General features: G+C 47.3%; 7 protein-coding genes and 1 non-coding gene across 8 annotated transcripts; 5 read left to right on the top strand and 3 right to left on the bottom strand.

Moving 5' to 3' along the window:
- Positions 1-1,253: 1,253 nt before the first annotated feature.
- On the top strand, positions 1,254-2,760 carry BDV38DRAFT_296309 (cation diffusion facilitator family transporter; the record flags this gene model as incomplete). The annotated part of the gene is made up of 2 exons (XM_032062911.1): positions 1,254-2,126; positions 2,184-2,760. 2 exons carry the CDS (start codon positions 1,254-1,256, stop codon positions 2,475-2,477), a joined length of 1,167 nt encoding a protein of 388 aa, XP_031917713.1. The 3' UTR covers positions 2,478-2,760.
- A 414-nt stretch (positions 2,761-3,174) lies between these two features.
- BDV38DRAFT_296307 (MDR family MFS transporter) lies at positions 3,175-5,358 on the top strand (the record flags this gene model as incomplete). Its single annotated transcript, XM_032062910.1, has 2 exons — positions 3,175-3,339; positions 3,405-5,358. The coding sequence occupies 2 exons, from the start codon at positions 3,175-3,177 to the stop codon at positions 4,929-4,931; spliced, it is 1,692 nt and encodes a 563-aa protein (XP_031917712.1). The 3' UTR covers positions 4,932-5,358.
- A 2,418-nt stretch (positions 5,359-7,776) lies between these two features.
- Positions 7,777-9,045, top strand: BDV38DRAFT_268422 (kinase-like protein; the record flags this gene model as incomplete). The annotated part of the gene is made up of 2 exons (XM_032056767.1): positions 7,777-8,329; positions 8,393-9,045. The coding sequence occupies 2 exons, from the start codon at positions 7,777-7,779 to the stop codon at positions 9,043-9,045; spliced, it is 1,206 nt and encodes a 401-aa protein (XP_031917711.1).
- A 1,704-nt stretch (positions 9,046-10,749) lies between these two features.
- On the bottom strand, positions 10,750-11,025 carry BDV38DRAFT_237273 (uncharacterized protein). Its single transcript, XM_032053560.1, has one exon. The coding sequence runs from the start codon at positions 11,013-11,015 to the stop codon at positions 10,830-10,832; it is 186 nt and encodes a 61-aa protein (XP_031917710.1). The 5' UTR covers positions 11,016-11,025; the 3' UTR covers positions 10,750-10,829.
- Positions 11,026-12,884: 1,859 nt separating this feature from the next.
- Positions 12,885-14,413, bottom strand: BDV38DRAFT_237270 (uncharacterized protein). The gene is made up of 4 exons (XM_032053559.1): positions 14,161-14,413; positions 13,956-14,099; positions 13,827-13,903; positions 12,885-13,761 (listed from the first exon to the last, which is right to left on the bottom strand). The coding sequence occupies exons 1-4, from the start codon at positions 14,329-14,331 to the stop codon at positions 13,029-13,031; spliced, it is 1,125 nt and encodes a 374-aa protein (XP_031917709.1). The 5' UTR covers positions 14,332-14,413; the 3' UTR covers positions 12,885-13,028.
- Positions 14,414-15,039: 626 nt separating this feature from the next.
- Positions 15,040-17,013, bottom strand: BDV38DRAFT_237269 (uncharacterized protein). Its single transcript, XM_032053558.1, has one exon. It carries the CDS (start codon positions 16,870-16,872, stop codon positions 15,421-15,423), a length of 1,452 nt encoding a protein of 483 aa, XP_031917708.1. The 5' UTR covers positions 16,873-17,013; the 3' UTR covers positions 15,040-15,420.
- A 1,271-nt stretch (positions 17,014-18,284) lies between these two features.
- On the top strand, positions 18,285-20,832 carry BDV38DRAFT_278997 (uncharacterized protein; the record flags this gene model as incomplete). Its single annotated transcript, XM_032058883.1, has 4 exons — positions 18,285-18,524; positions 20,182-20,475; positions 20,563-20,654; positions 20,706-20,832. 4 exons carry the CDS (start codon positions 18,285-18,287, stop codon positions 20,830-20,832), a joined length of 753 nt encoding a protein of 250 aa, XP_031917707.1.
- Positions 19,209-19,282, top strand: BDV38DRAFT_t47. The gene has a single exon. It is a non-coding gene; the product is annotated as a tRNA-Asn (tRNA).
- Positions 20,833-21,208: the final 376 nt, after the last annotated feature.

Below are 21,208 nucleotides of genomic sequence, written 5' to 3'. Positions count from 1 at the left end.
ACAAAGAGAGTCAAAGTCTGGTATTGTGAGAGACGAAATTGTTAATGCGACCCAGAGTCTGACTCACGTTAGTCTTGTCTTCGAGTAGGAGATATACTGTCGTCCAGGTATCAATCCTGCGTCTCTATATACGCTATTTGCCATTGGTAAAAAATAATCATGTGCCCTACTTATGCTTCTTCTTTTCGCATATATATAATGTGAACTTCAACATTGACTTCGTAGAGAAGCAAACTACAACAATGACGTTAATTCCTATAGGAATCCCTAGCAAAAATATATATCTAGTAACCTTAAGCATATTCGTAGTACATAGCAGCTCAACAAAGCCTCATCGAGCTATCTGGATTGTAGGGGATACAAGAATGGTACATGTCATCAAGAGGAACATTGGAAGTGTAAAATATATATTGGGAACGTTCTCGTCGCGAATTGAATACTCAGTGCTGGCAGGGCCAAAGATGCGGAAGATTGATAAGATAAAGTGGGTGGAATCAGGTGACCAGGTGGGCCCCAGTTCCAGGGATGGAACGGGGAATGTTTCCAACTTAGCCAACGCGCTATGGGTAGCTTGAGCGGAGCGAGTTCAGAAACCGAATTACCAGGAGGTGGGAGGAAGAGAACAGGAGTCTGCCGCTTGTTAGGTATAATATGTACTTATCGCAAGGTCTCGGTGAGAGGTGGTCAAATATTTTAGTGCTGGAAGTCGCGTCATAGTGGTGTCGGTAAATGGTTCATTTAACTGAGATGACTGCCAACTCTGGTAGATAACACGGTGATATAATTGGCTATGCCCACATGTATCGACAAATTATACAATATATGACGTGTAGAAAGTCGTGGATAATCCCAGAAGACATTCATGATGAGTAGTGGGTTTGACTCTTCTCATCCACTCATCATCCTACCTGACACTTGAAGAACGGAGTATTGTGGGGTAGGAGTATTGGCGTGCTGTTCGAGATGTTTTTCCAAGACCCTTGGCGACGCTAAGCCACCTTACGCTACGAGTCAGGAAATTTTCCTCTTTTCTTGATCTCTTGAGAACTTGGGTCATCCCCCGAAATCTGGCACCGAAGCTCTGCCAAGGTACCTTGTGCAAACTCCATTGCGGGAAAAGGAACCATATTTCGAGGCGCAGCCATTCATCAAGTGAGTGGTACTTACTATAGTTGTCTTTCATTTGCTATGGGATCTAACAATGCTCCACCTCGCCGATAAGGCTCCTATCGCACGGATACCACGACTTCAAGATGACAACCGACGATCCCCTCAACCTACTGAGATACAAAACGGAAGTGAAACCCACCAAGCGGTGGATGCCTCTAGTCCGCGCCTCAGACGAAAAGAACGATTTCTACGTGCAACAGAATGAATTGATCGATGGATTTCTGCAGAGTAGCCAGGAGGAGCGGATGGAGGCAGAAGATCATGCCGAGAACGGAGGGAAAGTCAAATTAGCCGTGCGGGCTAGTTTTGTGGTCAACTTCTGCTTGTTTGTCATTCAACTGTATGCCGCCATATCCACCGGCTCCTTGTCGCTTTTTGCGACCGCCGCGGACGCGTTCATGGACCTCGTCTCCTCCATCATCATGTTAATCACCTCGCGCATGTCCACGAAGCCCAAGCCTTATCAGTATCCGGTTGGACGCAGACGAGCAGAAACGATGGGAGTCATTATGTTCTGTGCCTTGATGACAACCGTGGCGATTCAGCTCATCATTGAATCCGCCAAATCGCTAGCAGCCGGTGAGGTGGATTCAGAAAGCCTCGATATGATCCCTCTCATATGTGTTGGCGTGGCTATCTTTTCCAAATTCTGTCTGTTTGTGTACTGTTTCAGTTTACGGCGCTATCCTGCAGCGCACGTCTTTTACATCGATCACCGCAATGATCTAGCAGTGAACGGGTTCGGTCTAATCATGGCTGTCGTCGGTGAACGGTTTGTGTGGTACCTTGACCCGGTCGGTGCGACATGCATCGCACTTCTCATTCTGTATTCATGGGTCTCTGAAGCCTTCGAGAATATGTGGCTATTAATTGGCAAAGGTGCCCCTCGAGGATTTATCAACAAATGCGTCTACGTGACAATGACTCACGATGCCAGGATTCAGAAGGTTGATACGGTGGGTTTGTGTCCAATGGTTGTCTCTGCTTCCTAATATCTAATTGCCCCTCCTCAGTGTCGAGCATATCATGTGGGTCAACAATACTACGTCGAGGTGGATATCGTAATGGACAAAGAAACCAGACTCCAGGAATCGCACGACGTGAGCCAAGAACTCCAGCGGAAACTGGAGGGTCTTACTGGCGTTGAACGCGCTTTTGTTCACGTTGACTATGAATATTTGCACGATATCCATGAGGAGCACAGACCTATTTACGACACCTCCGGACCCAGTCCTTCCATCAGATCTATAGTGAAAAAGTTCTTCACCTTGAATAACAAGGCTCTCGATGGGGACCAAAGGGTCTAAGTGGCGCCAAGGTTGGTTCCCACTACTAGCAGATAGCTTGACTATCAGGAACCGAGAGCTTGGTTATTGAAGAGGCATATTTCCTGTTCTTGGACTAATGCCAAGTCATACTTAGGTGGGTTAACAGTCGCGCCACACAAAGGCTGATATCTTAATCAGCCTGGCTAAAGCTAGATAATAAAGAGGACTTCTTTCTGTCCCGGACATGTGGTATAATTAGACCTTCGCTAAAACTGTTGTGGAAGATAGCTCCTGTACGTCATGCCTGCCGCTGAGCTTGAGCATAGTCTGTTATATTCTCTTGCTACTCAATCACCCTATGTGTGTTTGACTCGTCATTGCTTTGGACTTTCGATGGGTTAGCGTGGCTGGTGATAGGTTGGTTGCTATATGCCTCACCCTCACTACGACATTGTGCGTTTTTTTACTTTTGTTATAGACAGGGAAGAGAATCCGCAGTAGGCCTTTACCGTAATCTTCTATTATAAAAGTGCATCGGGATTAGCGTAGTACTTATGGCTTATCCGTCGGGCATTGCATGAACGATGTCAACCGAAGGGCGCGATGGCGCAACAATTCCAAAATTGTCTGTAACTCTCCAGATAAAAGGCGATCGCATCCTTTTAAACATTCACAGTGAACATACATTTCCCTCCTATCTTTATTTCCATTTTACAACGCCAGCTTATATCAAAAAATGACTGATCAAAAGGAAGTGCCAATTAAGCAAGACGCCGAGGCTGGTGCGCCAGAAGCGCCTTCAAGAACACCAAATGACCAGACTATGGAGCAGCTTGACATACTCGAAGCTCCCCAAACCCGCACCAAACTGCGTATCATCGCTATTATAATCGCGCTCAATGTACTTCAATACCTTCCGGTTCTTTCTCAGCCTGATAATTGGCTAACAAATCTCCGATTGTCTAGCTCGTCCTGTTCGTAGGAGCGCTCGACCAGACCATCGTTGCGACTTCGATCCCCACAATCTCAGCAGCTCTGCACTCCGCTGCAGGTTATACCTGGATCGGAGGTGCATACCTGTTAGCGAACGCCGCCACAGCGCCAATGTGGGCCAAATTCAGCGACATCTGGGGCCGTAAGCCGGTTCTCCTCGGGGCGGTAATATTCTTTACCATTGCGAGCATAATTGCTGCACTCAGTAAGAACATGGAGATGCTAATTGCTGCACGAGCACTCCAAGGCGCAGCTGGTGGAGGTCTCATGCAATTAGTCTTTATCGTCATCTCGGACCTCTTCAGTATACGCACCCGCGCGTTGTATCTAGGTATGATGGGGTTTACCTGGGCCCTTGCAGGATCCGCTGGTCCACTTATCGGCGGAGCATTTACGGAACTCGTTTCCTGGCGGTGGTGCTTCTGGATAAATTTGCCCGTGTGTGGGCTTTTGTTCATACTCTTGCTGCTTTTCTTGGATGTGCACAATCCCCGCACAAAGCTCAGAGAAGGTATCGTCGCCGTTGACTGGTTAGGCACGATCTGCATTCTAGCAGTAACTCTGCTATTACTCTTGGGATTAGATTTTGGAGGCGCTATATTTCCCTGGAGCAGTCCGAAAGTCATCTGCCTGATTGTATTCGGGACAGCAATGATCGGCTTCTTCGTGTTCAGCGAGAAACGACTGGCCAAATATCCACTCATGCCTCTCAGCATATTCAACAACTGGTCCAATAACGCAGTCATCCTTCTCGCCTTTGCACACAGCATGGTCTCTATCGGTGTGGAGTTTTATCTGCCGTTGTATCTTCAAAGCGTCAAGCAAGCCTCACCACTCCGCAGCGGTATTCTGATAATACCAATGATGGTCACCGAAGCGGCTGTGGATATACTGTCGGGGATCTTGATCTCTCGAACGGGCCGTTACAGAGAGATCACCTGGGCCGGGTTAGTACTGATGACACTGGGAACGGGATTATACATCAACCTCGGGATCGACACTCCTGTGGCAAGGATCGTTGGATTTGAGATCATTGGCGGTATCGGAACCGCACTTCTATTCCAAACTCCCGTCATTGCCATCCAGAATACAGTCAGCCAGGCCGATACTGCTTCCGCTACGGCGACTTTGAGTTTCATCCGCAATCTAGCGACATCCCTGTCCATAGTTCTCGGTGGTGTTATATTCCAGAATAGTATGGATACTCGTCATTCTTTGCTTGAGGCCGCCGGTCTCAGTGGATCCGTCCTCGACGCCTTGTCCGGCGATCAAGCAGCAGCAAACGTCGAGATTATCAAGTCTATCCAGGATAGCGCGCAGAAGCGAGCGGCGCAGGGCGCTTATGCTTGGAGTCTACGGAATATATTTATCATGTACACGTCCGTGGCGAGTGTTGGGTTAGTGGCGGGCGCTTTTATCAAACAGCGACATATGAGCACGGAGCATACCGAAACGAAGACTGGGATACAGCAGTTGGCGAAGCGTAAATCTGCAAGCTAGTGGTGGAGTTATTTAATATAGTTGTGTATGTTTCTTACTGGGAAATGTGGTCTTTCACAAGGTAGTCAGTGGTCCATTATGGATGCTGATTGTGGTTTATGATGAAGAGCTGATACTGGGGTTTCCAGTCCAATATGGAGATTACCAATGAATATCCACGATGGTTCTAGCAGAAGAACGAAACTTGACACCTGCTCGACTGATCTCCTGAGCTGTGTGCATTGCACTATCTTAAGTAACTAGGCCCGGGGAGGTTAGTTAGCTAGGATTACGGAAAATGAGGAAATAGAAATCTCCTAGAGATCTACTACTCGAACGCTATTGTTACCCAGGGATAGTCAGCAACCAGGATACGAATTTGATAGCCCTTCCATGCTTCCTATCCATTGAATGCTGAGGCACCTTCACAATGCTAGCCGTAGCACAGCAGCACATCCTTATAGTTCAAATAAACTAAGTTTCCTGACGGCAATCATATTTACTTCTCATATGACTATGCTTACTACCTAGCAATGTAACGAGCGGCAGCATAGTGAGACATGAATGAACGGACCAAGAACTATCACCAAATTGCACCATAGGCCATGAGAAGGCAACCGCTCTTAGCGGAAGACAAAGCAGTATGGCATAGATGTATCTAACAACAGCCCTGACAGTAAAGACCGAACAGACATTAATGACCCCAGTCATCAAAAGCGACAGGTTCTGGAACAGCCTATCTGCTACGGCAGCCGCCATAGCAGTTGTATCCGAGGATTTTTCATTCTGCATACTACTCTCAGCATTTGATGTACGAGGATTTAGTGCAAGGAATGGGCATTACTCACGTCCAACTCCACAAGATGGGGTTCCCCAAGTACCATCCACACATTTCTGTCTCAGTGATTAGTCTGATGTGTGCAGCGATGTTTCGGAAATACTGACCCCAGCCTCATTAGCGTGACAACACTCCAGTGTCCTCTCTGGAGAGTCAGAGGCAGGGAGAGGATTCGGGGTTGCGCCTTAGGGCTCCTCCAGAATCACCGTTTTTGGCATTTATACGCTGTGTTCCCACGGCCTGCTAACGAAATATCTGTGAACTGTACATCCCTTCGGTTGTAGCTTACGAGAATATTGCAGTGCTAAACATCTTCGATTGTTCTCAGAAAAGTTGAGACAGCGTTATACTAATTATTACTATGTAAACTTCATGTCAATTACAATGGCAATTCTGCTCAGTGACAGCTTTTAGGGCAGGCTGCTCCACACTGAACTCCAAAGCATTCTCAGGAAGGTTTGTCTGTGCATTGGGGCCATGTGTGATAAAGATGTCATCAACTGTGCCGCTGTAGGAATCTGCGGGGAGATAATCGGGAAAGGACATGATGAGGGATGTTCTAGAAGACTAGCAGAAGCGGACTGAGAAAGGAAGAGACTTTTTCAGAGGGCTGAATGCTAGAAGTGAATTGTAAGGCTGGATAGGGGGAAGGTAGCGCTGAATTGCTCGCAGTAAACATTTTGGAGATCTCTGTAAACAAAATTAGATTGATCCTGATAAGGAGGAAGGATAAGTATTATATGTTCGATTGAACCAGCCAGGGGTGAAGGGTTGAGAGACGCCTCTGCTCTCCCTCAAAATCAGCAGTTAGGCAAATCATGCAGTATGTTCTAGTCCTTCAGGAGCCGAAGGGTGAACGGGAAGCCATCCATACAAAGCCTTATATTCTCCAAGCCTTCAACCGGGGTAGTACTGGTGTATTTCTATTGCATATATTGTGGTTGATTGGCAGAAGATGGCATTTCCTTTGTGCAAATTGTTTCACATGCCGCCCTGCTACTACGATCAATGAGTAGCACATGGTTGTCCTGCAAGCATTTGGCTTGCCTCGGGTCTTGATCAGAACCCTATACTTAGTCGAAGAGCGTAGATTCCCTCCTCCTGGCCGAATTTTACTTGCGCATAGCCCTCTGAAGATAGCATGCATGTGAATTTTGACGGGGTACCGGATGACGAGCGTCGCCCAAGGCGCCCGTTCCAGTTCGTGCTGTATTCGCGGGCGCCTATTGAGACTTTTTCAAGTTTGCCCCCGGTCAATTTTTATTGTCTAGCTGCCTTAGCATGTCAAAACTGTTGCAACTCGGGAGGCCATCCCCCAATCGATCTGATAGCCCTGCAAAATCGTAAACAGATCGGCGTCAGAAGCATGCCCAAGTACTAGAGAAACGGGTCGGCGCTTAGGAATGATTGTTAGAGGCTAATAATAAAAGGATCCGTCCGTATCGAGGCAACAAGGGAACCCTCGCTCTATGTTTTGAACCTATGATCGAATACCGATCCTCATAGGTCTAATACAACATGGGAAATGGTGGTGTTTAGTAATCACCCTACGACATGGAACGAAGCTCAAGGTCACCTGACCGAATAACCGTGCGGTTCGGTTTCGACCCGCCAAGAAAATCGCATTACAGTATTATATACCGTACTATGGCCGGCTTTATCATTGAATCATAAAATTACATATGTATTTCCGTAATATATTCCATTCTTCTCTTGGCCAACTGAAAACGGGCTGTTTTTCTTTCTCCACCACTCTTTCTTTCACGTACTCCATAAATTCGGACACAACAAAATATTAATACCAGTATAGTACGGAGTATATATGTAACTTTGGGATAGAACTTCCCTCCCATTATCAATCTTTTCTCGTTGTACTCTATCCCCTCCCCGACTAGCCGTAGGTTGGTGCGGCCTTCTATGACAGACCAATCTTGCACCCTAAATAACTTCACTATCACCCCCTCCGATATCGATACATGCTCGCCAAGGATAACTGGCAGCAAAAAGCTCTCGATTGACGTACCAGGTATGACGATAACGGCGGCAGCGCCCCGATGCTGCAAGGATGATGACACAGCAGAATTCGGTGACTTTGTGCGCAATGAAGATGAGGAACTGGACCTCGAAGAGGTTGTCGAGCCCTGGCATAAGTACGATATAAAAGAAACCTCACATGTCTTTTATCCCATTTGTCTTGGAGAACTTCTCAATGGGAGATACTTGGTAGAGAATAAAATGGGCTCGGGCGGTGGCTCCACGGTCTGGATGGCCCACGACCTTCAAGATAAGAGAGATGTAGCTCTCAAAGTCATGGCTACCGGAGAGTGGACAGACAATGAATTCCACATGCAGAACGAAATCATTCAGAATGTGCAGGATACCTCTCACCTTGTGACATATTTGGACACCTTTCTCCTGCCTGGAAACGGGTGTCATCATAGGGCCCTAGTGTTTCCACTAATGGGTCCATGCCTTAACTCTCACATCCTCAGAAACATGCCCATGGCTACTCGTATGTACGCTGCCCGGCAATTGTTAGAGGCCGTGGAAAGTTTACACAAAGCTGGAATTGTACACCGTGGTGAGCAAACTCTGTCTCCCAGTCTCTTTCCTGTTGGTCTGTATTCTGACTATTGTTCGATAGATTTGAATGAGAGGAACTGTATGTGGGGGATGGCTCCACTCCACAATCTCACCAGAAGTGCTAAGTACGAGGTACTCGGTCGACCATTAAGACAAATCATACCACATGTCGATCTCTGGAAGCAGGGAGAACTTGTTCGTCCTGTTGAGGTCCCTGACAATTTACGCACAGAGGAATTCTATCTCAGTGACTTTGGTCTGGCCATGAAACTTGGCGACCCCACGATTCCACGCGGCTATCCGCCTGTGCAGTTTTGTTCCCCAGAGAGACTTCACAAGAAAGATCCAAGCTTTGCCTGCGATATGTGGAGCTACATGGTCATCTTCGGAGTACTTTACCTTCGTTTTCCGCCTTTTCGTAGCTGGAACTATCTTATCAGGTGTTTAGGTCCATTCCCTGAGCAGTGGATGGGCCTTTACACTCATCCCGGAGGCCTTGACTCTTGGTATGATCAGAGTCAACCGCCAGATCCAGAGTTTAGTCTCGCATCAACAATTGCACGTTACCGCCCCGACGCTGATCCCGCTGAGCGGGAACATGTACACTCCCTTATGTCCAGAGTATTTACTTACTGCCCAGAGAAACGTCCTACCGCAACACAACTTCTGCAGGACCCTTCATTCAGGGCTATCATGGACACATATGGTTGTTAATGATATATCTTCTCTATCTTTTATTTTGTAATGCTGTTTCTTTTCTGCCTATTCTGGGTCTCTATTTTCTCTTTTCGTTTAGCCTGCCGAGTCTGTCTGCTTTGCTTCAAGAATGCGAGTGCCAGCTTTGTCTCTTACGTACGACATACTTTAGTATAGAGGGCCCGTCATGGATTACTCCCGTGTTACCCATATTTCTCTTAAGTGCCTATCCATACAGACCAAAAGCTGTCAATAGACATCTTTAGCCTCACCGTATTTATCATTCATGTACTGCATACAGGACGAGTGCAAGCTTCATTCGGGTCTGTGTGCTGTCTAGCAGACGTGTCCGAATGAATACTACGTAATAGGTCTCCCACCTCTCTTCTCATAGCTATGAACAACCCAAGCGAGATATCGTGTAGTGACTTTGGCAAGTTATTCATTACAATTGGCGGCCAATAAACTTGATTAGTTTTTTTTTCTCGGGCGCCCATAAACACAAGGACAGGTATAGATCCGGACGTTTCGGCCTTGTGTGGTGGCAAGCGCTAGCCTTGCCTTGAGCGCATGGGAAAGAAAGCCGGGAGAACCCTATCCTGCTGCCCCTCCACAAGCGATCACGTAGAGTACAAATTTGGATCGATAAATGCCGCTGAAGGGATCATAGGCCAACCAATCGTCTCGATTTGCAGATTAATGTCCCACAAATATTGGCGCTTTTTAACAGTATACTCATTGTATTCCCCATACTTCAAAGCTTCCCACAGCTTCGAGTTTACCCATCTCCACTCATAATCGGCTTCTTCGTCATCAGTATCTGGAAACAATGGCTCCTCCTCGCTACTCTCCCAGATGGTTCCCCCTCCATCTAATCTCTCCATCATGACGGGAGCGATCTCCCATTCATTCACACACGGCTTCATTTGAAGCTTCGGGAATATCCTGCTCCACTCAGTAACAAGAGTCTGGAATTTGGCCCCTCGCCCGATGTGCAGTGGTCTCTTGAAGAATATCTTCTCAAAGCACATGATTTCCAGGTGGTGCAATGGAAGTGTTCGCGTCATCTGCGTTAGAGAGATGTATAATTTCGCGCCAACCAGCTCAAGGAAGGTCAGGCGTGGGCAGTGGCGTGCAATATCTTGGAGCTCTGTACCATACACGCGGGACACCAAACCAAGTTTCAGGAATTCCAAGCGAGGAAGAGCTTTCACTAGGTCCAATAAGAAGGGTTCCCTCACCTCCATGTTCCCAAAGTCCGCCACGTAAAGCTTTTGTAAAAGCGGGCAGCCACGCGCGACATCCAGCAAGAGGTGTATGTTCTGATCAACATCATTAACACTGCCAAGGCGGAGGGTTGGGATATAAATGGACCGTAGATTCTTGCATTTCGCGACCGCTTCGGCTAGGATGCTGCTGCTAAATATACTGATGTTGTAATGCGGCAGCAGCATGAGGAGTTCCAGCTCCTTGAATTTAGGTAATTGCACGAACCAATCTTCGTTCACACGCCGAATGTACAACGATTTTAGTTTTGGCCATAGGGATTCTCCTTCCTCTCCTACTGGGGGGCTGTCAGAACCGTTGGTATTTAGTGCCAACGCTTTGAGGTTTTTTTGTTTTTCGAGGTGTGGCATGATTTCCCTCGCGATATCGTTACGTTCACGGCCATCCCATTCTTCGACGTGGACAAACTCCAAGTCACGGATCATAAGCAATCGACAGAGACCACCTATTGCAGGGTCCTCTTCCGACACATAAACTGTGAGGGCTTTGAGGTTTGGAAATTGCTCCTGTGGGGTTTAGACAAGTTTCTCATATACTACAGTCATGAATCGGACAGGACTCACATCGGGGCGGCCCACTTTGGGGTAGCATACTATGTGCGTACAGTCATGGTTATTAATGGCCAAAAATTCGACGGATTCTTGACCAAGGTAGTCCGAGATGTACTCTAAATGATGACCCACAAGCTCAAACGGGATCATGATGCTTGTGGGTCCTCTTGGCTGTGCCCGCAGAAAAAGCTCCCACCGATGGCGATAGCGCATCAAGCGGGGTTTCTCAAAGCACCTAGGCCTACCACATGAGCCTCCGCAATTAGTATATGCTGGCTGCTCTGGAGCAACGAGAAGATGCTTCACAAAGCTCATATTCCGGACAAAGCGCTGGCGTGATGCTACAAAGAGACTATTGAGTAATGCAATGCCAGGCGTACGGAATTGCATGTCGCTCAGGGAGCCCCGATATAGTTTCTTCAAAGCCGGTATCATCCACATACTATTCACGCGGGCACAGGCCAAAAGGTCTGAGGCGGTGTCAACATTTTCAATGATCAGTGCGACGATCTCTGCGATCAAGAGTGCGTTTCGTGTGGATTGATAAGAATTGGCAACCATTTTGAATGAGAAGAAAGGGAAGAAGCAATAGCGATGCCCTACGTTCGGTGAGTCAAAGAACCAGCGCAAGCCGATATGACGCTTCAGATTAGGCAGGTTATCAGTATGTCGACATCGAGAGTTGTGAAAATGAAATATTCCAGATCAAAGATCGTTGTCACTTTATACGATTCAGTCGCTCCAAATTGCTTCGCACGACCCCAACGGCTTCCTACTTTCGGCAATTGGGCATATATATGTGTGTGTATGGTTGAGAAACTGTGGCGTTAATGGCTTGTGGAACTCGAAACGGGAAATATCTATAGCCAGGTTTGGAAGACTGGCCATGAGACTTTTTAAGGATGAAAGATGAGGTGGGTCGATATACGAATTGTGCTAGTCAGTGGCTTTATTTTTCCTTTGTCTGAGGTTTTTTCCCCAACCGCCAGGGAAGGTCGTTCTTCATTGGTTTTCTACTAGTGGATGATATTCTGCCAGCTAATGAGCGATTCAGTGCCAGGGCGTAAGGAAAACGCAAAACAATATTCATATGATATGAACTCTATAGCCTTGCGAAAGGGACTTCATCAGGGCATAGGACATCCGCCTAGGACTATACTAACGCTAGCCCCATGCCCTAACGACGATTCCGCGCCGTCTTGCGTTGATCAGACCTAGTATCTGAGGATGACCATGTTTGGCTAGCGTGTCTCTGCTTGCCTCGCCAAGATTTCCATCATTCGACGCCTGCTTTAATAGCCACGGATTGGGGACACGATGGGTGCCCGTATACCAACTGAACTACCACTACCACTCCGGCCGTACGAACTCTTGACATGTCATTATCAAGGGCAACCACGAACCAGAGATACACCAGCCAAGCCCATAACCTGATCCTCGGTGACATAGAGCACTCGCAGTATGTGCAATGGTATTACCATCTCGCTTATTGCAGGCTCTGAAGTGCTTGCTTTCTTTCGTTTCTTTTCTTTTCTTCTCTCTCTCTCTCTCTGTCTTTTTTTTTTTTTTTTTTTTTTTATTTATTTTTTATTTTTTGGGTTCTAATCATGGGCTAACACTGCTCTATATTTCATAGCTCATCCTCTGAGGAAATAGAGAAGCAACAAAGGCTGAGTTGAGGAAACGGCATGCGGGCTTACATGAAGCTTCCATAGAGTACGAAGCTGTACGAATTCCTCGACACCGGTGAAGTCATTAGGGTCTATGGTTCCCTGCTGCCAGATATATCACTTCTTTGTCTTCGTCCCTTTGATCTAAATTGGAGAGACCCAGAGAGGAAACATATAGAACGGAACAAAAATTATCTGAGCGATGATCGTCTAGAAGGGCTCGACGGCCCTTCTCCCTACTTTATTAAACAGTGCTATGCTCAAGGTTAGATCTGTTGTCCATAGAGAACCAGAGATCACAGGGCATGGCCAGAATCTAAGTTCAGCGCTTCCGGTGGTGTTCTGGAAACAAATTCTGAGTTGATCTATCAAGGTATTGTCATTACTGCAACGAGTTATCACATCACATCAGTCCAGTACATACTTAGAAATAATATCTAAATAAGATAAAAAAAATAAATAGGGAAATTCAAGGTGCAAACATGATGAACATTCATGCAGGATGGGGGGTGTACAAATAACCACTGGGTATCTTAAACGTCGCAATATCAATTTTCGGCGCTGGGACATCGTCCCACGTCGCGGATATTGTGGTCTTATTATTGGCAAGCGGTAGAATGTTCAGCATAGTGCTATAGGTGAGAGACCGCGAGCTGGCTTCGTGCCATGTATCGTCGCCGTCAGTAATATCTGAGTCCCGCGAAGCCGGACCACGTTGCGCCCAGGTCCCCATGATACTAGGATGCGACGACAAACATGCATACGGAACGTGCAGAATATTAGTGCAAAGGAAGTTGTAGCCTAGATCAACCGGCTCATCGATCCCGACGTATGATAACGCAGTGAGTGCCTTGCGGGCGCCTTCGTAGGTAAATGCCATAGCCCATGAACAGATCGCATTATCCGCATGGAATATAAGGCGGTGGTTCTCGAAACTAGGGTCCTCTGCCAGTCCAGGACGAACAAACTCGTTTTGGTGGGGTCGCGGTGTAACAGTCAAATCGTTCGGAATCACATAGAACTTTGGGTCTCCTCGCAAATTTATACCACAGTGCCCTAGCCATAGCATATCCCAGCTATCGCCGTACGGGGAGAAGGGAACACCATCCGTTCCCTGAAGCGCCCTAGTGCCCCGAGCAAATTCGACCATTTGGGCCTTGATGTTCACATCCCAGTCGGAATCGTCTTCCATAAGGACAGCGCTGCTGATCTTCTTCTCCACGATACTATTGACACCCGATGGCTGCGTTAGTGCGAAGCCCGCTATTCATTTCACCAAACGATCACATACTGCCGTAGAGCATTCATATGCGCGCGCCAGCTTCCGAGCTCAGCCGGTTTATCACGATGTTTCTCCTCCGTCCATGCCTAGTCACTTGTCAGGGAGGTAAAGTGGAGGACAGATTCAAGGTGGACGAACAGCTGGATATGCTTTCGGAGGGATATTGGCGGCTCGGACACCTTCAAGCCAGTCTACTTCCAGCCCGGTATAGGATGCCGCCAATGTGATCGCATCATGCTTATCGGTGCGCTCCTTGAAACCGATTGCGAAAATCTTCTGGAACTAAATAATGACATCTGTTAGTCTTCTCCAGTGGGACGCGCGAAGATGATGGTAGACGTACCCCTAGGGTAGAGTTTCTGATCCTGCTGTCAAGCAACGCATCGGAGTCGGTTGGAGTCGTCGTGGAGGCACCAATCCAGGAGCCGTCACCATTTCTAAAGCATGAAAACCACAGCACAATACAAACAAGTAACAAAGCGGCGATTAGTCTCCGGCTAGTGAAGGTATGCATTGTGTGAACGTTTCCCACACCAGGACGTGGGAGAATGGAAGAGAGAAACCAGAATGGATGCGGCCGGGCTGGCGCCCGCGGCTACAACGAACAATGAACATGGGGGTCTTTTGTCCCTTTAATTGCTCTTAGCTTCATATTCCCTTCCCTAAACGCAGGGGAGGTGAGCATGGACCAAAGGTGAACGACCAATGACATCAGTCCGGATGTCACGCTAGGGCTCAAGTTCGATTTCGATCCACGCATTAGTCTCTTGGCCCTCAGCACTGTCAGTCTTTTTTCGGTTCTTAGCCGCCGATCGGCGACACACTGGTGCTTCAGCCTGGCAGGGCCAATGGAATATGTACCGTTCATTGGCTTTTGCTGCCGTGATCCCTGTATATACCCACCCAAAATGGTACACTTATCGGACCGGCCGGTCATGTGCTTCGTTGGTTCATGTTCGAACAAGAGAACTGTACGCAGGAGCTTCGCCCTGGCTACAGCGATATAAGGTGTATGCCACTGTGTAATAGTAGAAGATGTGAGTGGCAATAACGCTTCTATGCAAATGGAAGGGCAACAAACTTGAAGTTACCTGACAGACGCGCGAGTTGCGACTGCCAAGACAATCAAATTACAGTAATATATACACTCCATTACGCGAAGATCCCACGAAAAAAGAAATGGAATGACATGTGTATTTCAGTAATCTATCTTGTTACCGATGGATTACCCCCATGGTACCTCTATGTTTCGATGGGCATCACAATAAATTGTCGGCATGAACAACAGGGTTTCCTTGAAGGTATCAGTGCCATGCTTGATATTCTGGGAGCTTTCTAGCATGCTCACTACTGTCTGCTTCCCGTACGTCCCATTACATGCTGTGTCGGATACTCATGACCTTCATGTTGGAAACCTATAGAGAAGCCCGCCACCTAATTGTAAGTTCACATGAAATACAATGTTGTCTGTACAATTAAGAGAGAATTCATCCTATAATGACCACGGCTCTATGTCGGTCCAATAAATAAGTACAACATACCTACAGCAGAGTATGCAAGAAGAAACGTCATGAGAAAATGATGAAAGAACCAAAGAACCCACCTACTCGTCCGTCACACTCCAAACAACCTCCAATATCCGAGGGCTCCCTGAGTCTGGCTCGTGGACATAAATCTGCCGGAGTCTCTGTCCTTCGAGGACGGCGCTCTTCATACGGAAAGACACCTTCTTTTCATCCTTTGGGCGCAACGGTCCTAAACTGAATGCGTAGCCCTGCTCACGAGCCCAATCACTGGGATCCCACGTCTGCTCCATACCGAGCATATCGTTCATAGGCGAGGAATATTGAACAAGAGAGAACCCATTGATAAAATACCATCGATCCGATATGCGCCACCGCCGAAGCTGACAGTCGTCGCCGCAGACGGCAGCTGCCCTACCGAGAGCAACCACGTCCACATCATACCAGGACTTCCAATGGTGTATGGAAAGTGGCAACGGCCGGCCAGATTCAAAGAAGCCAGTCACGTCGCCCCCAAAGTCCACCTGGAAAAGTCCTCGCTCCCAGGTGAGTTTGGTCGTGGTATGTTGATAGATGCACTGAGAGATCCGCTTATCACCGTGATCTTTGAACGCGTAACATACGTTGTAGACCTCATTCATCTGCTGAAGCAAGGGGATAGAAAGAAATATTCCCGCACCTCCGTACGCCATAAAAGAAAAGATATTCATCTGTCCCCAGTTCTCGGTCGGGGCACCGATGTAATACGGCTTGGTAGCGTCATAGGTAGCGAGTCTCTCGACGAGGTTCGACATGGACGGGAAAAAGGTATCATCATCGATGATGACCGCCCACTGTGTATGGGCATCGCGATTCTCCCAGAGTACCTTGGTCAAGCGGAAGTATCGGTCCAGCCATTCTTCCTTCGACTCGATGATGGTCAGCTTGATGTCCAGTTCCTGAGCCCGATTCAGAACCTTCAACTTTTCCTTCTGGGGCACAACGTCGACCATGGCGAAGATCCGGGCCCCTGTTCCTCCCGCCCAGTGTGCGAATGGGCCTAGCGAGTCACTCAGTCGCTCGAGGGAGGTCGAAACACCGAACATCATATGCGATGCGTCCGCTCGTGCTTTCGGCGCGGGGGCTTCGATCGTGGCGGTTGGAACACATTGGGTTTCCGGGAGATAGATCCGATCATCGTCGGTGTCTAGGTCGAGTATTTCAAACTTTGGCACGGGGACATTTAGAGTATCGGAAATGTTATTGTGACTCTGTGAACGCCGTACTGCGATCTCCCATCGTCTGTACTCTGCGGAAGAGTTGTATCCGTGTGATCTTAGGAGTTCCAGGTCCACATAACAGTTGCTGGAGTTCTTATCATTATTCGCGACAACGCCGGGTCCTGAAGACGAAGGAAAAGTGACGGTTTCAACGTGCGCCTGAGGAGAATTGGTTCTCGAGAGAAGAAAAACCGTGATGGTAGCTAGAATAACGGAGGCAGCGATGACTGATTTGAGTCGCTGGCGGGTGCGTCGTAAGAAGAGGGATGACATTGTCCCGGGGTCATGCTATGATTATCGGAACAGAATGCAAAGACTAAAACCCATGTCAAATCCTCAACAAATTCCCCAGGCCGTGAGTTTCGGCCAGACTGTCAAAAAATTGGAACCTCGTGGGAGGGTGCGGAGGGACCGACCTCATTTCCCAGTTCTGCCAAGAAAGCCCTAGCCGTTTAGTAAATGGGCCGGACAGATTGCGATTGCCCTAGATAAGATAGCGTGTTACATATTGACAGCGGGGATCGTAATCTTAGTCCATCTTCATACCTTGATCATTGGTTAGTTAGACGGTGGGTCCCAGGGGCCAATGCAACCATACCAGGGCCTATGGCCCTATTGATTCCTCCAGCGTGGGCCTCTCCACCGAGCTAACTCCGGAGAAGGAACGCAGGACGGACCTGATTAAGGCTCAGGGTAAATGAAAGAAGAAACATTCCGTACAAAGTACTAAAACTAGAGCTGAATATCAATCATATTTAGATAGATATTCGATTAGTTTTGGGGCCTTAAATATATGTTTTGCAAAACCTGGAGGCCCTATCCGCAAAGTATACATTTTTCTACAATTTTATCCCCTCTGTTATTATTGCCCTGTTTAAGACATACAATAAGGCTTTTTCTCCAGGCGAGGTAGTGCGAAAGGTGGGATACCAGGGTGATATCGCTACAGAGGGAGAGACATATCATAATGGCTAGCAAGGGAAATATATATTTAGCAATATTTCTGTTCTCAACTTACCAACTGTGGTTGTCCGCTCTCTGGAATGCCAGGTGTAGCCTAGTTCATTTATGAGATTGGCGGTAATGGGGATATACTGGTGTCAGAGATATAATGCATTGTTGCCCTTGTCTGGAGGTTATATCAATTCTACCTCCGTACCTGGTGTATCACCTATAGTCTATTTGTTTCACGTGCGTAAAATTAATTGATGGCTCTTGAACATATATATATACTTAAGGCTTGAGGATGTGACAACACACGCGACGCTTCCAAAGAGTGATCTCTCAACCACACTACCAGAATGAGGTTTATCCAAATCGTGGTCAGTGGAGATGAAAGTCATATCTCAAAATCGGGATATAAAATACACCCAGCCATCATATGTGGTCCTGACGGCTAGGTTTTCCCAACTCGGTTGGCAACATGCTTTAGCAGTACAATGTATTCAATATGGGAATACGTTCCGCGGCACGATTCTCATGGAAGGCGCCCGAATATAGGCAGACGTACAAACTTAGTCAAGTCCCCTTAGCGGCTTGCTTATCTGGTAATACTGTGAAGATATTAGGATTACCTATAAAGCAGTAAGTGCCAGTATATACACGGAGCCCAAAGCGTCTACAAAGAGTTGGGCGAAATTGACATCCTTCAGTCTGCGGCCGCTCCATCTCAGAAGGCTAAGGCAATGTCTCAATTGAATGGTCATGGATTCAGGGTGGCAATGATCGGCGACGGCTTGAACGATTTCCCTGCCCTAGCCATGGCTGATGAAGGAACTGGACTGTCGCTACATGGTCCGCAGAGCACAGGCGCCGTGGTGGATATGAGCATTCTGTCTGGACAGCTCAATAGACTCATTATCCTGTTCGATATCACCGATCGGACGGTGCGACATGTCCGGTTGATTGTTGGTTTGATTGGGCTGGTATGTACAACACCAGGGGCGATTGCCCTTGCAGCTAGCTCTGGGGAAGCATGGGGGAGAAATATTACAGATCCAACGGCAAGTACTCTGACGGCTGTGCCCAGTGTTATAGTCCTGCTTTCTAGGTTTTAGTTACAACGATCTCTCAGACCCACAAAGTGACATTACTTCTTGCTTATTCAGACGACCAGCAATATACTCCCATCTTGTTTGGTGAGACCATATACATAAGCCCTACTATTTCTGTGGATTCTATTCGATGGCTAGCCTTGCTTTGTCTCTATTGTATCTCCCTTACTGGCGCCCGTTAAGACTAATCATCGTTGGAATAGGCAAGGGGAATATCTTTCGAAGTTCTCCATCCAAGCTGTAAAACAGGTCGTAGAGGTTATTTTATATATTTTTATCTTTCACTCTTTCTATCCTACGTATTATCGAGATAGGGTACTGAAGAAATGATTGTTCTATCCAGATCAAATTCAGGGAAAGAATGTGGATCTACTCTTTTTCTAAGAGATCAATGCCTTCCGTTGTGGATATAGTGCGTAATATATTGGTGAATTGGAATTGTTGTACAGATACGATGTTGCGGAAGCGGACAAAAATTGTGATTCGAAGTATACGATCTATACAAATCTTCTTTTGGCTCATAAGCCAAGGCAGCCCAGCGCTTTTCAACGATTCGTCTCGGTGGCGCAACTGGTTAGCGCGTCTGACTGTTAATCAGGAGGTTGTGAGTTCGATCCTCACCTGGGACGGTTGTCTTTTTTTGCTTATCTATCTTTATCCCTCTCCATTTCACGTCCCACTTCCAAGTTCTCGAATATCCGCGTTCCTGTGACCACGGAAATGGTGGTTTGAAGGGCAGCTCTCGTGGGAATAATGTATTCAATTACGTCTACTTTTACTTTTTCATCAAGCATTTCTACTAGGCTCGGATATCTGCACAAAATACTCCGTAGCCTGTAACACCCTGGATCATGAGAGTCCGGGCGCCCGATTCTGGGTGGATTCCTTGACTACCAGTTCGCACTACGGTTTGGAGTATAGGTACTTATTGCGGCAGATTTCTCGTCGTCTAGTTAGATGTATTCTATGCTAGAGTTCTATGTTCGGCACAAGCGATGCCACTGAGAACCGGGGAAAGTAGGAGTACCGGTTGTTTCACTCGACACCGGTAGATCTAGATAGAAAATTAGCTGACGGAGCGTGAATCTCCTAGTCATTGGTAAGTATAAGGTGTGCCCGAGGATATGAATAGTACAATGAATAAGTCAAGCCTGGTCGAGCTGGCCTTCCGCAGACAAAGCTCCAGGGATAATCAAGATAATCACGGTGGGTATCACACTTCGAGCCGGGCAAGCATCGTATAGCATCTCGGTGGATTCCACGCCTTTGTGTCCATACCCATTACCATTCCCCATGTCTTGACGGTTCATACTCGGCTACTGGCACCCATATCTATTTTATTATGCCGTTGCAAAATACTGCGTAACAAAGAAGCCACAAAGATAGGTACAAAGAGAGAGAATATAGCAGAACCCTAATGCGCCCAGTACGATTCAAGAAACTTTAATATTCCTACCTGTCGTGCTTCTTTTTAGGAGAGGGATTTTTCAAAAGTCAAAGGCGATTGTCCTACTGAATGTCTATATAGAACCGTAGCCCACTTCTCCTGACCTTTCCCTTTTGTTGCACCTCACCTGCTCGAGCTTATTTCGGGATGAAGAGCGCCATTGTATCTGCGTGTATTCTGGCCTTCCTTTCCGCCAACCTCGCGGGAGCCGCTCCTCCGTCAGGTGGCCAGTCGGTCCAAGGGAGTCCGTCAGCTCAAGGAGGATTACAGCCCCAAGCAGTCAAGCCCCTAGAACCACCGGTAGAAGGGGTGGGACCACCACAAAAGCTTGAAGACTATCAACAATTCACCAAGAAGAAAAAGCAGTATCCAGGTGTTAGTCACTCCAGCCACAAGCCACAAGACGACCACTAATCGTGAGACTGACTTGCATAAAGAAATGTAAGATTAAAAGTTTGAAAGGACATCCTCCGAGACATTCATGTGTCGCTTCGGACCGAAATCCCAACACAGGACCAAATAATTGGGATGTCGTATGCCGGCCTGCCACTAGGGTACGAAAACGGCTAGAAATCATCTTGATACATTGATACTAACCGTAGTAGTGCCGATACCAGGGAGATGACTGCTACATCATTATTACCACCGAAACTGACAAAACCAAACCTCTTTCCGGACGTCTGGCTGCGGAGGCAATATGCTTTGGAACTGGCTCTCAACCAGGAAGTCTAAATGGCCTCGGAGGTGGTTCTCGACCAGGAAGCCCGAGTGTGCAGAATATCTAATTGACGGGAATTCCAGGATGGACGGCTGGGATACATACAAGAGTATAACCGCGTACTGGAATTTAGAGAGCGGAAGCCTGGCAACATGACAATACTGTTCTTGAAGCTCTTGATGTGCTCAGACTTCTGTTGGTTGTCTTTCTTCAACGGAGTTTGTACTAATGATTCCTGTGAAGAATATGCTATTGACCGCGCCTAGCTTGGTAGAACCCCTTCATTCCCATAGAATGTATGTACTATAACAGACACAAGGGTAGCATTGACTCAATCAGCCTCAAGTGTCTGTTAGGCATCGTGCGTTACGTGCTAAGAGCTTCTCTATA

Source organism: Aspergillus pseudotamarii, assembly GCF_009193445.1.
Source record: "Aspergillus pseudotamarii strain CBS 117625 unplaced genomic scaffold BDV38scaffold_7, whole genome shotgun sequence".
NCBI lineage: Eukaryota > Fungi > Ascomycota > Eurotiomycetes > Eurotiales > Aspergillaceae > Aspergillus > Aspergillus pseudotamarii.
The sequence above is the reverse complement of the archived record's forward strand: the minus strand, read 5'-3'. Positions and strand labels throughout refer to the sequence as shown.